Source organism: Suncus etruscus, chromosome 5, assembly GCF_024139225.1.
Source record: "Suncus etruscus isolate mSunEtr1 chromosome 5, mSunEtr1.pri.cur, whole genome shotgun sequence".
NCBI lineage: Eukaryota > Metazoa > Chordata > Mammalia > Eulipotyphla > Soricidae > Suncus > Suncus etruscus.
Window position 1 is genome coordinate 75,676,627 of NC_064852.1, and position 17,424 is coordinate 75,694,050.

At 37.9% G+C, this 17,424-nt stretch overlaps 1 protein-coding gene across 1 annotated transcript in view; it reads left to right on the top strand.

The window, feature by feature from the left end:
- Positions 1–17,424, top strand: part of TANC1 (tetratricopeptide repeat, ankyrin repeat and coiled-coil containing 1) — a 158,327-nt gene that overhangs the window by 21,385 nt on the left and 119,518 nt on the right. The window contains exon 2 of the mRNA XM_049773092.1: positions 8,438–8,635. Coding sequence (XP_049629049.1) covers positions 8,438–8,635 — 198 coding nt within the window. The remainder of the gene's footprint in view (positions 1–8,437; positions 8,636–17,424) is intronic.

Consider the following 17,424-nt stretch of genomic DNA (forward strand, 5'->3'; position numbering starts at 1 on the left):
GAGAGAGAAACTGTTGACATTGGTGATGGTTCACCTTCACTGATGAAGGTTGTCATACGTTGTATGACTGTAACTCAATCAGGAACAACTTTATTTGTAGGGGGAAAGAACCACTGTAGTATGAATAACCATGTAACCATGGTGTTTAAAAGAGAGAGATATGCCAAGACTTGAAAAATGACACACCAGCCACATAGCAACAAGCTGGCAATCTCAGGTGACCAAGTCCCTGCCCTGTTGAAGCCATGCCAGCTGCATCCATCACCCAGAATTGCCGCTTCATCAATGACCCTGCTTCACCACTCATCTATGCCTCTCTGCAGAGACACTAGTTTGACCAAACTCCAGTTATGACAGTATTGGGGCAGATATCACCAGGTTCTTTTTGGAGTGAGTGGAGGCACCCATTCACCATCACCTTCTCATACTACCGGAAGGCCTGGCAGCTGGAAACACATTCTACAAAAGCTGTGGTATCAGTAAAAGTGCTTGGAATTCTTGCACTACCTGGCCCCATTTGTGGCCACACAACAACTTTGATTTTTATTAATATTGTCAACCCAGTAGGAGAACTGATTTATATGTTTTTATAAAATCAGAGAACTGATTTATATGTTTTTTATTTAATGTTATTTGAAGCCACCTAGAGTTCAGAATCAAAGTAAGGAACAGAATGATAAACTAGCAACAAAAGTTTAATAAATCTTCTTATGGTGACTTTATGACCTTATTGAGAGATACAATAATTTCCACAAATTTTCTTGTTGTACTCTTTTTCTTTTCTCTTTTTTTTAATTTTATAATAATTTTGGTCCCACTTACCTGGAAATAATGTATTATATTATGATCAACTATATGATACATGGTCTTTAAAACAAAGAATAAAGAATATGTACACCTTTTTAACAATCTCAAGATGATTTCATTAAAAAAGCACAAGAAAGCTATGAGAATAATACTTACGGATCTCTGTTTAGAACCCATTTGGTGGTGTGTTGTTTTAATGACAGAGAGAAATTTGACTGATTGACCAGGTTTTTTCTGTATTTGGGTTCAGCTGTTTTCTCGGCTTTTAGTGTATTGTTTGAGAGTTAGTCATGACCATGTGACTAAGGTTTTGGAAAATTCCTTCCCGAGACACATTCCAAGTTTCTTTCAGAAAACACATATTAACCATCAGTAGTTTTGGCTGGATACTTTGAGAGATCCTATAAGACTTAAAATGGTTTAAAGTGCTTACATTTGCAGAGAAAACCTTCATATGATGCCAGAAATGATACTGGATCTTGTGGGAGGAAATATTTCCAATTTTTCTAGGTTTCTGTAAATATAAATGAATTATATGGTTATATAACCTTATGATGGAAAAATATGTTCAAGAAACATAAGTGCACTCCTAGGCAGGGACCGCATAAAAGATGTCCTAACACATTTAATGCCCTAGTTTAATGTATTGTGCGAATATCGTGTTCTGGAACTGAATAAACAGAACATCTTTCTATTCTAAGCTTCCATTTACTGCCTCTCCACCTGACCACTTCAATGGCACAGTAAATGGAAATCTCAGTTCCAGAATATATAGCCCTATTTCCCTGGATGTCTGAACTGCCCTTGGCTTTCTCAGGTCTACTCATCTACTTACTCTTATCTACTTATCTACTACTTATCTCTTACTTTAATTTTCATGGCTTTGTTATTTATCCTATATTTACCCCACCCTTTTTGGTAAAAAATAGCCTTTCCTAATCCTGCACTTTGTGTACAGTGCCTGTGCTTTATACTATTAGGCATTATCATTAAGCCATAACCATGTTTAAGAATTCACTATCTTTCAGGTTCTCATTTACTTTCATTATAAATTTAAATGCCTTTTTACTTTCTGTTGTAGTGGAAAAAGTAAACAAAGAATTATTAGTAGGAGACTATTCTCCCACAACTAAAATATGCCTTCCTGGATTGCTTTATCCAGTTTGGTTACATTATCTTTGTGAACTCAGACTTGAAATTATATATCTCCTTTGTATACACATGTCTATAGGTTTTTTTTCCCTTTGTTTTGGTTTTGGGGCTAGTGGTGCTTGAGGGTCTCTCCACACAATGCTCTGGGGAACTCTGCAAGGTTGAATATATTTTATAAATATATTATTATAAATTATATTAAATTAATATTAAAATTAAATTATATTAAAATATAACTCTTTTTGACCATTTAAAATTTATTATTATTGGTTGTATTACTTTTGTATTTGGCCCAAATCTACTTGTGCTCAGGGCTTACTCTTGGCTCTATACTCAGGAATCACTCTTATTATGCTGCTTGGGGGACCATATACAGTGCCAGGGATTGAACTTGGGTCAGTTGCATGCCAGTCAGATACTGTACCTGCTATACTATCTCTCTGGTCCCTCTGGTCTTTTATTATCAGAACTAGGAAGTAGTGGTTTAAATGAGAAAGAATGGACCAGAGACAATGGGGACAACACTTTCCATGCAGATGGCTCATGCATAGTCCCTAGCACAGAAGCAGCCTATGAACCCTGGGCAAGATGTAGCTGGTGAGTACTGCTGAGTGTGGCCTCAGAATAAATAAAATATAGGGTAGACCTGTTTTTGTGTTTGAGTGTTAAAAACTGTATATGACACACAAAACCTTAATTTTTGCTACAAAAATATGCTGTCCTCTTATACATTAAACTTACTAAAATTCACGTCTGTTTAGAGGGACCTCATTTAGCTGCAAAGTAAAGTTCTTAAGTATGTAGAGTAATGATTATGTTAGAACTTTAACTAGTCAGTTGAGGGGCTTTGGAGAGCAGTTCTAATTGGGGCCCTGCTCCTCCTGTTAACCCTCAAATAGCAGCTTCCTGTGTGTGAATGAGTGCAGTTGGGCTTCTCTAAGATGAAAGCACATGGAGAAGGATGTTAGAATCTGTGGTGTAAAATATTCCATGTGAAACTCCTGCCAGTAGAACAAGAGGAGGCCTGGTCAATCAGGGTGGAGGAAAACAGTGTTTTCCTACTTTGGAAAGAAGGTCTCTACCCCTGAGCCTGCATAATTTTGCTATAGAAAGGGTGATTGAAGTATTCTTCCTATCACTTACTAGAGGTGGGAATAAATAGGTCATAGCCAAAGGGGGGAAGAAAAAACCCGCACAAAACATTTATTTTAGGCTAAAAGAAGGGTGCCAGCCATACTGATTGTGCAATGAAATGTTTTTTAATTCCCTTTAAACTTCTCTAAGCATCTGCTGAGGAATGCTAAATCAACCGGAGAGTTTCTGATGTCATGTTGCCCAGGACTTATATCGTGTAGCTATCATGGATGCCCTGAAGAGGTTTTCATTTTCTATCACTGGCGTCATCGTGATGTGCTTGCACTTATTTTGACCTGAACTCCTTTGCCCTCCTGCAGTTAAGCACCAGGCTCCAGAGTGCTGTCTCCAGCTTGTGAGCCGCCAAATCACCCCCACTTGCTTTGTGCTGCCTGTTCATATAGAAAACTTCTCTTCCTGCTTTATGTCTTTCTAAAAAAGGAAGCTGGAAGTCAGAGATCCTTAATTGTCTTTGAAAAGCTAACCAACAGAGCAATGTATTTGGGATTGATATTACAGTAAATGTCAAAATAAACTTAAAATAGACACCCCTCCTTCCAACCCCCATCTCTAAGCTCTATTTTATTGTAGACCACATAAAACCAAAGTGCTAGAGTGCAGCTGCTTCAGATAAGTTCCTCCTGGTTATGGCATGCTTTCATATTTCACCCCCTACCCAATTTTCAGTTAATGAAAATATTTTCCTTGCTTGTTATAAACAAAGTTATGGGTAGAATTTATAATTAAGAAATGAGTTCTCTTCTGCCATTCAGTCCCTAACATCTCTTCTATCACATTGGAGAATTCTAGAAATTAAAGTGGGGAGGAAAAATAGAAAGGGAAGTAATAGGGGAATAGGGATCAAGATATACCGGTGAGGGGGCCAGAGAGAGAGCATGGAGGTAAGGCGTTTGCCTTTCATGCAGAAGGATGTCGGTTCGAATCCCGGCATCCCATATGGTCCCCTGTGTCTGCCAGGGGCGATTTCTGAGCATAGAGCCCGATTATCCCCTGAGCACTGCCGGGTGTGACCCCCCCCCCAAAAAAAAAAAAAAAAGATACACCGGCGATGTGGAAGAATGGTATTGCTATATAACTGAAGTATAGACCCAACAATACTGAAAACTGAGCTCTAAATCACAACCACTGAATTTTAAAATGTTCCTGTCAAGAGAGCGTATGGTAAGTACAGGATGGGAATGGGACTGAGCAGGAAGGCATATGAGAACACTGGAGGAGGGAGGTTGACACCGGTTGAGGGGTTGGTGTTGGAATATTATATGTCTAACACATGTCATAAGTGTCTGTATCTAAATGTTTGTAAGTCATGAATCTTTAATTAAATAAAAATAAATTGAAAACAAAAAGAAAAAAGAATAAAGAAAAAGTAATGAATTCTACATTTTATTCTTGGTGTCAATCATGATATGTTTCTCCTTAATTTTGTGTCTTTATTCAAACTGAGTGATTTTACATCTGGATTTTACTTATTTATCTTGGCCTAGGTCAGAAATTCTTATCCATGAATAGAAAGTTAGTGTCTGTCAAATACTACTTCCTGACCTATCATCCCATAGCCAGTTAACCATCCAGATTTCATTAAAAACATGAAACACTCATATCCCTAGAAGACTGCAAAGTTTTACATGCTTCTCAGTGTATTTTGCTTACACATCAAGTATCAGGTGCAGATGCCATTCTTGTGGGCAGCATACCTGTTTGTATTCGGAAGATGAAACCTATGACAGGGACTGGTTAGGAACGTCTGGTGTTATACCAGAGAAGATAAATGTTCCTCCTCCTTTTACAAACTTCTCTGCACAGTAGGCATTCAGCTATGGTTGTGCTGATGCACTCCTAACTGCCTTAAGACATATTTTATTACCAGACAGCTGAAGCTAGGGCATCTGGGAAACTTTATGCCTAAGCCCAGAACCCCAAGGAGGTGTTTCTGGAAACACTTTTAACTCTTTCATGGAAGTATAATTTAAGAGGACTTTTGCCTCCTAATTGGTGGTTATATCTATCACTGCATGCTCAGAATAAGGGAAATGCTTTGCATATGAATTTAGGAAGTAGGGGTCTCTGTAACTCCTGCCTGCTCTCCTCTTTTAGAGAAGAACTGGTGTTTGCCTTGAGTGTTTGTTTTTGTGAATTCTAGTAAAGGTTTCCTGATTATTCTGGTTGTTAAAATTCCAGCCATTTGTGGATACATCTTTAGTTGCTCTAGTTTATTAAAAAACCCTTTCAAGTGTGGCTGACCCAGGTGAGACAGAAATTACCTATCTATCATTGTCAACTCTACCCATTGCAGAACCTCTGACTTTCTTGTTCTCAGCTCTGTTGGTTTTGAGTTACCTTTCAAAGTCAGGCATAAACCTGTTTGCTTATTTAAACCATCCCTCCACCCTCTCTGGGTTGTGGAAGGGGCAGCTCTGTATTTCACCACACCTTCTGACATGAAAAGCATGTACAAGGACACAATTTGGAACTTAATGGTTTGGATCTTATCCCTTCTGAGCCTTGTGTAGAAAGCCCTGCAAAAATTGAATTCCCACCTGACTAGACAGCTTTCAATTAAAAACCAGGCCTTGAATTTTCCAGAGTCAGGCACAGTGAAGACCACTTGGCTAACCTTTGTCAGAGTGGCTCATTTGCTTTCTGGTGGGAAACTTTCTAAGTCTTTTCAGTTTTCTTGCCTATAATTTAAAGCTTGAAGATTTTTCAGTTATTCGGATAATGTTTGACCTTTTCTCCTTGCAATTTCTCCTCAGCAATTTCTTACATAAACACACGACCACTATGGAGTGGTGATGGGGAAAGAAAGAGCAATAGGAGCAGAGCTAACTATTATCTGAATATTTGAGTGGACTGAATCTCCCCCATCTATTTTTTTTTTTTTTTTGAGAGACTGGTCTAAGCTTTTTGTGTGTGTGTGTGTGTGTGTGTGTGTGTGTGTGTGTGTGTGTGTATTCTTTCTATTCTCTAGTTGCATATTTCTTTGTTTTTCCCCCTTTGAGTCTGCCTGCTATAGAATGTGAAATTATACTATAGTAACCTAAAGCACAAACAACCCATACCTATACCCTATAGAACCCTTCTCTATTCCCTCTCCCCCCTTCAGAAATCTGACTATCCTTTCACCCCTCAATCCCATCCCCGATATCCCCACCACATTATAACTCTTCACCCTCAGTTCTTAACCCATTAGACATCAAGACCGACCTCCTACCCCAACGATACAGTACCCTAGTGAAGAGACTCCCACATAAACTCACACCTCGTTCCGGGCAAGAAAATACAACCAACACCCCGACTGACTCATGCAGTGTGGCCCTCCTAATCACCTCTCCCTAGGCTTGATACCGGACCTAGCTCCAAAAGGACTCCCACTGCAAGAACTCTACCTAAGACCTTCCTGCCTGGAGTCCACACTTCATAAGGAAACCTCAAAAGACAATGGGAAGCCTATACTTTCATTATAAGTATAGACCTATATAGCATGACCTCTTATCTCGTTTTTCTCCAAATGTAATCTCCTGTATCACTTTCTCCCTTTTTATTTTTTTTTCTTCTTGTTCATTGTTTTGTTTTGTTTTCTTTGTTTGGTTTTTTTGGTTTTTGATTTGATTTGTTTTTGTTTCTTTTGGGCCACACCTGGCAGCACTTGGAGGGTGCTCCTGACTCTATGCTCTGAGATCGCCCCTGGTGGGCATGGGGGACCATATGGGGTGCCCAGATTTGAACCACCGTCCTTCTGCAGGAAGGACAGATGCCCTGCCTCCATGCTATCTCTCCTGGCCCCACTTTATTCTTTTAATTACGTCTTTTATTTCATCTTTTTTTTTTTTAAGAAAAAAGAAAATTTTTTTAGATATGTGTGAGCATATATATTTTTAGTTTTTGTCCTGTATCTGTTTTCTTCTCTCTCCACCCCCAAATCCACCAGCATTCTTAATGGTTAAAAACAGGGAATTCTGGGAGGAATCTTGATCTGTGGATAACCTACTTAGGCCTCTTTAAGATTAATAAAAACTGCACCCTCCTGACCTTACTTTAACTTCAATCAAAACTTCTTGTGGATCATTCATACTTAATTTTGATCCAATCTCAAGTTGTTGGCCTCTGGACCAGTTGTTAGGATTGAAACAAAACTAGTTGATACTATTACAGGAAGGCGTATGAGGCAGATGCATTAATGTTTGAGTGGCGAAACTTAAATTTTCTTTTAGGGTAAATGTACAAAATGGTAAAGAAAAAAATTGAAAAATCATTCAATATACACATATACTATATGGAAATTCTATCCTAGAAATGAATTCTCTTCTTAGAATAAAGTTCTTGGGCCAGAAAAGTGGCTCAAAGGACTATAGTGCTTGTTTTACCTGTGCATGCAGAAACACTGACTGCATTGACTGCCAAGAATAACCTCAGCATCACCTTTTATGACCCAAAACAATAAATAAAACAATGACATCCATAATGAGGAGGAGACTGATGATCCAAAAACTTGCAAAAAGAGAAGAGCCTTGGATTTCTTGAGTAGGCTACCTTTACCTCTACCTGTTAGTCCCATATGTACATTAGTTTCTCCAGCTGCACAGAAGGCATTTCAACCACCACGACATTGTGGCAACAAATATGAAACACCCATAAAGAAAAGAGAATTGAATTCTCCTCAATTAACTCCACTTAGAAAGCTTAATGACAGTTCTCTTGTAGAAAGTGATTCAATAGCTGATGAAGAACTTGCATTGATAAATACCCAAGTCCTTTTATCTGGTCCAGCTGAAAATCGCCTTATACCTTCTGAATCTACTGGGACTGGTCCTTCTCATTCAAAAAATTATCTCAGACTGAAAAGGCATTATACTGCACTTGTAGTCAAAGAACAAGAGAACTCCCATGATAGAATGAAAGAAGATGACAATGAGTATCAGCAAAAATGCATCTGGAAAATTACAGAGACAACAAAAATGTGATAGTAAATTAGTTACTGGTAGTAAATTAGATCTTTCCAACTTGTAAGACATCAAATTGCACTTCAGTATTGTATAGTGAGAAAACCAATGAAATTGTTCTATATTCCTAAGCACTGTTATATATCTTTAGAATACTCATTGTCTGCTTCTGTGCTTTTATTTTAATGCCTTAAAATGATTAATGAATCAAGAAATAACTAAAGTCTTTATGACCGGTATCATTTATTTTGCAAATAAAATAAATATCAATATAAAAAACAAAACAAACAAACAAAAACAATGACATTTTTAGGAAGTAATTTGTATGCCCCAGTATAGATGCAGTAGGTGTCTAATCGAAGGTTCTTTTCTCTTTGCTCTAGGTGACTTGGGTACAGAGACTCTCCCTGCAGCCTTGGCTCCAGGTCATGGTGGTGACTTTCCTGTGAACAGTCTTCCCACAGCAGAGGACACCTACAGGGTGAGCTTGGCCAAAGGGGTGTCGATGTCTTTGCCTTCATCACCTCTGCTGCCTCGACAGTCTCACTCAGTGCAATCAAGATCAAACAAAAAATCCCCAGGTAAACAGAGCACCACCAAGTCTATACCAGCAATCCTGATTCTAGAAGTAATGCATGTAGTAAAATGAAGCTTTCTGTTCACTCCAAATCTTCTAGGAGAAGGAACAGTTCTCTTTTATTCATTTGTTTTGCTATAGAAAATTCTGCAAGAAGAAAGTTTGCTTTGAAGTCTGCTTTGAATAGTTTAACCTTTTTAGTTCAATTGTTTCTAAACTATTTTGATCGCCTAGAGCAAGACTTGTCAGAGATTCAAGATCCTGTTGACACTATTAACATTAAACATGTTTTATTTGGTTTTATTTTTTTATTGTTCAGGAAAAATATTGGGGGGCACTATAACTAAATTCATGAGAAAGGAGAGATAGATATGCTTTGTATGTACAAGGACTGGGTTTGATGCCTGAATGGAAACAACACAAGGGAGGGTCCCTGAGCAAAGAGCTGGGAGTTGTTCCCATGCACCATTGGGCTTTGCCCAAAACACAAAAATAAAATAAAGTTAACTCATGGTGTTGCACTTAAAGGCTATGAATCTTGACAAGTGTAATTTTTCCATTTATTATTACTCTCAAGTGGTATATACTAATGTACATTTTTTGGATTACTTTGTTCTGCGTTCAGTCAACTATCTAATTTAAGTGAAAAGCATACTTGTAAAGAATAGATTACTTGTATAAAGTATATAGATTTTTCTCATAACTGTACAGTTTGCCCATTATATAACTAGTAAAACCCCAGGTATTACTTAACTTTGAGAGGTGATGACTCAGATGTGAGGAAAAGCTTTCCAAAATGCCTACACCTGGAATCATAAAAGTTCCTTAATCTTGTAGTTTTGCTTACTATTTGTTTACTGAGGGAGGGCAGAATAACATGGCAACTTATTGATCATATGTCAGTTAGAGGATTCTTCTCATTTACATGTAAGCTTGTTTGGAATCTATTGTAAGAATGCCTGGGGCTATGAAATTGATATCTTTTCTAATTCTTTGCATATTTGTTGTACTTGAGATGCCATATACTGAGTTTGTTGGTGGATATTTACAGTTTATGTGGGGGTTGAATTTAAGATGGCAAAGCGTAAGATTTTAAATGTTAGAAATGGTGCTATAGAGCTGGAGCGAGAGTTTAGCGTTTGCCTTGCACGCCACTGACCCAAATTCATATGGTTCCTTGAGCCTGCCAGGAATGATTTCTGAATGCAGAGTCAGGAGTAACCCCTGAGCACCACTGGGAATGCCACCCCCTACCCAAAATAAATAAAATAAAATACAATAAAATAAATGGTGCTATAAACTAGTGAGTGTCCACAATCTTTATTGTTCCGGAAATTGTGAGCAACATTGTTTACACTTCAGTCATTAGTTGGAATTTGGAAACCTTTTTTGGTATGAAATGATTTCCTGTGCCAAGGAATTTGACTTGCTATCAGTATTTGGGGAAATTCCTGGAATGTCTCCCCCCACCCCTTCCCCACCCATTGCCTTCCTTCTACCACTGTTATCTCTTCAGATTTCTTCTCTTTCCAATCTTTCTTCCCACACTGCATCTCTTGTTGGATTATTTACTGGAGTTCCTCTCCTTTCTATAAATTGCACACCACACTTTATTTGATAAACTATGGCACATGTGCCTTTCCTTGAATTAGTTTGCATATGTGTTTTCAATATCTTATAGTTGAGGAAAGGCATGATGTCTCCATATATTGCACCGTATCTAACAGAACAGAATTCTGAACCAGTATGAATCAATCCTAAGGGCCTGTAACCCATGTTCCTGCAAATGAACTAAAGCTGCTTGAGCCTTTAGGATTGAAAAATTGAAGGATTTCTAAAAATACTGCACTTGAGATGTAATTTTATTAATATTTAGTCTTGGATTTATTGAGACTTTAATCTTTGTACAGTTTATCATTTATTATTTCTTTTTAACCTTATTGACATAACATTATACATTTTAAGTGTATCTTATACTGCTTATATATGTATATATTGTAAAATGAGGATTTCTAGGTAACACAGGCATCTCCTCACATATTTGCTATTTGTTTTATGTTGTTTCATTGTAAGAAGTTGGGGAGCAGTGAGTAGCACAGCCAACCTGGGAGGAGTGGCTCTCCAGAAGGGTGTCAGAGCTCTAGGCAGGGAACTTCTTGACAGGACCACGTGTCCTTTTGTGTTATAATCAAATTTTGTATCACTGATTTTGAGAAGTTATGTCAGATACACTTTTTTTCATGCTAAATTATTTTCGAGGCCTCTGATATAAAAGGGAATATTTCTGTAGTAGTCTTTAATGAAGAAAAGAAACGAAAGAAACTATTCTCCACCATTGATTGTTTCTGTCAAAGCAGTAGATGAATTAGTGAACAGACACTTGTAGTGGAGAAGTGCTTTTGCATTGCTTAAAGTTATGCTGCAAATTAGTGTCTCATGGTGGTAATTCAGCTTTATTATCTAGGTTATTTAAATTCAAAGGGAAAGTTAAGACAACCATGCTTGCTTAAAAAGGACACTAAGTCACAACTATCACATAATAGACAGTTTGTACAGTGTCTACCACACTGGTTTCTGTTTAAACCATACCTTGAAAGAATAGATATGATGAACATATTTGTATCTATGTCTCACCTGCCTGTAAAGAAAACAGTTGGCATATGGTTGCACGTGTGCACTGCATTTAAAAATAGCCATCTATTTAAAAAGTCAGCCCTGTTGTTGCTAATGAGAGTGTTAAAAGGTGGGCCTGCAGTGCGCATAGGTAATGAAGCTTCACCCTGTTTCCCCACTCACCCCATAAGAACTGTCCTTCAAGGTTCTGAGAGTCTCAAATCCAGCTCTGAAATTGAGTTGACTTCTGTTCTCCTTTGTAAGAAGACCCCTTTATCTTTTAAGAAGGTGCTAAAAAACAAACAGTTCTATTTTGGTATAGTCTCCTACTAATTGATGATAATCAGAAACTGTCAGAAAACATTTTTCTAGCAAGGATCACGTGCTAATGAGTGATTAGCTCTTGAACTATCAGACCTAGAAGCTAGAGAAAAACTGCAATAATGTGACCCTAAATTTTATGTGATCAAGTTTTTATATTCCATGTATGTTGTTGTTTATTGTATTTAGTACCCTGCCATCTTGCTCCATTTTCACTTTTTTCACTGCTAGTTAGACGCTTTAACATTTTGTTTAAAAATTTTTTTTTCCTAAGCACTTAGCAAAAAATACATTTGCTGGTAATGAACACAGGACCAGTATTCATTAATGCAGTTTTGTGACTGTTGCAAGCCTTTTTGGATTAAGAATTCATTAACATTTGTAAAGCATCCTTTTGTTTTCCAGAGAAGAGCAGAACCCATTTCCTGTGGTTTGTTTATTAGTAATATCATTATTTACTTCATATTTAGATTACATTTCCCAGATCACTTTTGGGCCCATTATGAAATATTCAAAAGTAAGGTATGAAAGGGAAGCAGCCCTTTAAAATGCTGTAATGAGGTACTATGGTAACCGGTGAGAAGTGGGTGCTGCTGCTTTTTTTCCTTGTGGGCCCTTTGGAAAGCTGGACCGACCTGCTGGCTCTCTGCACTCTGTAGCTTCTGATTTTGTGTCAGTTGATAGAGCTGATAGAGCAGTGTAGAAACTCCTCTGGCTGACTGAGGGAAAAGCTTCTAAACAAACAGTCTGTAGTTTCTCTACCCTTTGATTTTTTTTTTTTTTTTTTTTTTTGGACCTTGAGATGTCTGCTGAGACCTCCCCACAAGATCATTGTTTGAAGAAAGTTTGGAAATCCTAACATGGAGATAGAACTGCAGTTAATGTCTTGATTTTCTAGTTAAAAAACTAGAACAACAACAAACAACAACCAAGAAACTTTCCATGTGTGCGATATTTTTCAACTTAATGTTATATGGTGAGAGATTTTCTTTTTGCTTGAAGATTTTCTTTGTGCTTGCCCATTTGATGTCTTCTTCCATAATTAATTTCCAGTTAGAGAATGTATAAATTATGAGCTTTTTTCACATTATTTATATTTCAGTATATTTTTTGGGAGGGGCAACACCTGGCAGTGCTTAGGGGCCACCCAGTCTCAGTGCTAGGGGTTGCTATTAGCAGTGCTTGAGAACCATGAAATACTAAGGCTCAAACCTAGGTCTCCTGCAAGTAAAAATCTGCCTTTTGAGCAATTATCCAGGCCATATTTTATCAATATTTAAAAATCTGTAGCTGGGCTGAAGATCTAGCACAGAGAACATAGAATTGCTTTGTTTCGATCCCTGGCACTGCATATGATTCTCTGAGTATTGCCATGATCAAATGCAGAGCCAGGAGTGAGCCCTGAGAAGTGCTACATTTGGACGGGAGGGATAGTATAGTATGTAGGGTGCTTGTCATGAATGTGGCAAACTGGGTTTAATTCTCTAATCCATACCAGGAGTGATCCCTGAGCACAGCCAGGAGTAAGTTTTGAGCACCACTGGGTGTGACTCCCAAACACCCCCACAATTTTTAGTATGACCCTTAACTTTTCTATTCTTATTAATTTCTAGTTTTCTATTATAGTAAAGTATACATAACAGATTTTATTATATGAGTTACCTTTATGGGTATACTTTAGTTGTAGTAAGTATATTTCACAGTGTTGTATGTCTAGTCTCCATGACTAATAAGGATGCTTTTGTACAGCAATTTTTATCCATCTAATAATCTTAGGAGGGTTCAGGTTCCCAGCAATAGGATTATTGAACTAAATGAACTGCATTGTAAAAGGTTTTTTTTTTGTGTGTGTGTGGTTTTTGGGTCATACCTGGCAGTGCTCAGGGGTTATTCCTGGCTCCAGGCTCAGAAATTGCTCCTGGCAGGCACAGGGGTCCATATGGGACGCCGGGATTCGAACCAATGACCTCACTCATGAAAGGCAAACGCCTTACCTCCATGCTATCTCTCCGGTCCCTGTAAAAGATTTTTAATAATCCTGTCCAGTCACTTTGTAGAGAGCATTATTGATTTCATGTTCCTTGCAGCATTCTATGAAAGGCTTCCTTTTGAAATTATCATTAGGAATAGCTTTAAATGGCTGGTGCCAGTAGGTGCTTAGTCAGAGCTAGCTGAGGGTCATTGAGAATTAGAAAAAGCAGAAGTCTTTCTATAGCCCTTGAATTTCTCCTATCTGCAGTTCTCAGACAATTTCTATTTTTTTATTTGCCCAATATTGTGTCAAGGGAATTATTATGGCTGAGTCAGTTAAAGGTCATGAAACACTCAACTGACTTCCAGTTTTAGTTGTAATCATAGTCTGTTATGTGGCGATGATGGTTATTGGATCATAAACACATTAGAGTTGGCGAGACCTCTAGAGCTCATTCAGTCAGTTCTCCTTACGGATGAGAGCAGAGATCTCTCATCCATCATTCTTGAACTTACCCAGTGTGTAAGTTATTGGCGAGTTTGGTGTAAGCCCAGTCTTCTGTCTTGGACTCCAGCCACTCTGATGCCATCTGAGTTGTTCTGCCAGTATATTGTTGACACATCTAAACTACTTGACTTTGTTCTGGTTGTAATCATTAGAGAAACCATAAGACTTAAGAATGTGTAAGAATGCATCTGTGAAGCTTCTTTTTAGGGGTTGAAGAATAATGCAGAAATGAATATTCCCAGCCAAGTTGGTTTGATATTTTAATTGGATAAGTGGGATCTCTGGTTGAAAGCCTCTTAATGTTAAGAATAGATTTTTGGCTGCTGGAGTTTTTTATTTTTGCATTTTGTGATATTTTCCCCTATTCTGAGGTATTATGTATTTTCCTTCTGGATTATCGCTACTTTTTTGTTTCTGAGCTTTAGTCACATATCTTAAAAAAAATTCCTAACTGTTCATTTTCCATTTAATTAGGTTTATAATGTACTATGCCCTCAGGAAGTTTTTTCATATCCTCAATTCAAATATCCATATTTTCCCACTGTTTTTTGTTTTGTCTTATTTTGGGCCACATCTAGTAGTGCTTGTGTCTTACTCCTGGCTCCATGCTCAAGGATGACTGTTAGCAATGCTCTGGGGTACATATACATGCTGGCAATAGAACCTGTGTCATCTGCATGTAAGGCAAGTATTCTATGTATTGTGCAGTCTCTCTAGTCCTGTTTTTCAGGGAGGGCACATCCAGTGATACTTTGGCTGCATTTAGCTCTTGTGATCAAATAGTGTCAGAATTTGAACCAGTGTTTTGGCATAATAACATTCCAGGCAAGTACCCTTAACTTTTGTACTATCTCTCTGACCCCTAAACTCCATTTTTAAGTTTATGGATTTGGAGGTTTTTGCTGTTTGGTTCTCATGAATAACACTACTGTGAATATTGGCATGGGGTTTTGTATGGCTACTTCTTATTATTTTTGAGGAGAGGTTATATACCTCCTAAAATTTCTGTATCATGTTATAACTCATGTTTAAGTTATTGATGAATTTTTTCCCAAGGTGACTGTACTATATTTCCTCATCATTATGACATTATGAAGTATCTAGTTTTTTCACATTCTCACTTAGACTTGTGATCATTAGTCTTTTGTTGTTGTTGCAGCATGGAGGAGTTATATTTGTTGTGGTTCCAAGGATTGCTTACTTGGTTATAGTGCTAGGGACTGCTTACTTGTTTTTGACTCCAGTAGGGTTCAGTCTCAAGAACTTAAACATGCAATGCTGACCTTGCACTGGTCCCCTTGTATGATTGTGGACAGCCTGCTCTATTGCAACAAGTATCTCAAGTTTTTGTTTAAATGGCAAGAATTTTTTTATAGCTATAACTTACAGGATATATAAATATCTTGTTCTGTAACTTATTTTTATTTTTCTCCTTTTAGTTTCTACTGGTTTATTGAGGTGTTTCATTTTCACTTGTCAATAAATTTTATGTGTTTCTCAGATGCTTCTTCACTCATTAGTTCCTCGAGTTCACTGTCAACTAGATCATCCATCTGCCTTCTAAAAAGATTGTTTATAAGCACTGGATCGTCAAGCACTTCTTTAATTTCACTTACTTCTCCAGACTGAGTTCACCAGCAGCTAGCACTTTCCGAAGCCACCAAGCTCATCTTGTTTGTCCAGTTCTTATTCTTGCTATTATTGTTTGAAGCACAGGCACTTAAAATACTGTGTCCAATTTATTATTGTTGATGTCCTTCTTAAAAATTATCTTATTCAAGACACAAAAAATGGTCTGGTTTACTTCTGGTCTTCTGGAATTTTTAACTCTTATATTTGGATTTGTGATTCCTTTTGACAAATATTTTTGTGTATGGCATGAGGTATGGCTATCTTCATATTCTTTTCTGTGGATATCACATAACCCAGAAACATTTATTGAAAAAACTTTTTTATCCATTGAATGATTTATTCCCCGTTGCTTTACTTCTCCTATTGCTTATTTTCTTGCCTGTGCTGTCCCTGAGCCAAAACTTTTCTCTATCAGAGTTGATCTCAGGTGTGATGAGACCGTTTCCATCAATGCTCTTGGGAGCATTTCCCTTAATGAGAAGTAATTCCTTGTACCAAACACTGGAGGGATTGTGTTTCTTTCTCTCTTTTCTTTCTTTTTCTTGGGTGGGTGGGGGCACACCTGGTGGTGCTCTGGAGTTACTTCTGGCTCTGCACTCAGATATCGCTCCTGGCAGGCTGGGGGGACCATATGGGATGTTGGGGTCAAACCCGGGTTTGTCCCAGGTGCAAGGCCCTACCACTGTGCTATTACTCTGGCCCCCCTTTCTCTCTTCATTCTCTCTCTCTCTCTCTCTCTCTCTCTCTCTCTCTCTCTCTCACACACACACACACACACACACACCTCCTCTTTCTCATTTTGGGGGCACACCTAACAATATTCTAACTTTGTTCTGAGGGATCACTCCTGATAGAGCTTTGAGGACTATGTGGGATTCTGGGGAGTGAATGTGGGTTGGCTGCATGCAAGGCAGATACTTTAGCTGTTATACTATTGGCTTCAGACCCTTGCTTAGCCTATTTATTGCATGCTCTGTCCTGATATCCAAAAAGCTTTTTGTCTTTGTTTTCTTCAGAAGCTTTGAAAAACAATATTCTGTTTCTTATTTAGTTACCCTGGTGAGCAGGCATAGTTTGCACCTGAATAGCATTTTAGTTTATCAATTCTATATGGTTGGGTAGAAATACTAATGAGTAAAACACATTGATGGGTTCATTTTAAAAGTTATAAACATACCTTTTCCCTATATTTAGAGAGAGCCAGTCAGTTGAGATCTTAACCCCTTCTTAGGGCTTTGGTATCTTCAGACTGTGAGAAGAGTATGGCTTTGCCATCAGCCTTTTCACCCCTGCTTTTTTTATGCCTCTGTCAATCCTTTTTTCTTGAGATTTTTGGTAACTTTTTCTTCTAACTTTCCAATGCTGCTTGTGGTTAATGATGAGTGAAAGTTATCCAGCCATACTACAGCAGTTGTACCCTGTGGTGGTGTCAGATGGTGGCTAGAACAAACATAGTGCCAGATTCAGAAATGAGTGGTTTTTATCTCCCCTGCACCCCCAAAAAGTTAGAAAAAAGCAGAAGCATGGATGGTGAGAATCGTGTCTATGTTTCATCATTTCTGACTTATAGAAAATATAGAGGCCATGGAATCCCATGAAAGCAATTATATCTGTATCTTAATGTTAATGAATGTTAGTATAATGTTGAAGTAGACAGAGGATATGGGAAGATTAATGTTCCAGCTTGAATCCTCAGAAGGCGTGAAACAAGTCTGTCTGTGTCAGCATGAAAGACTGGCTGTATTCCA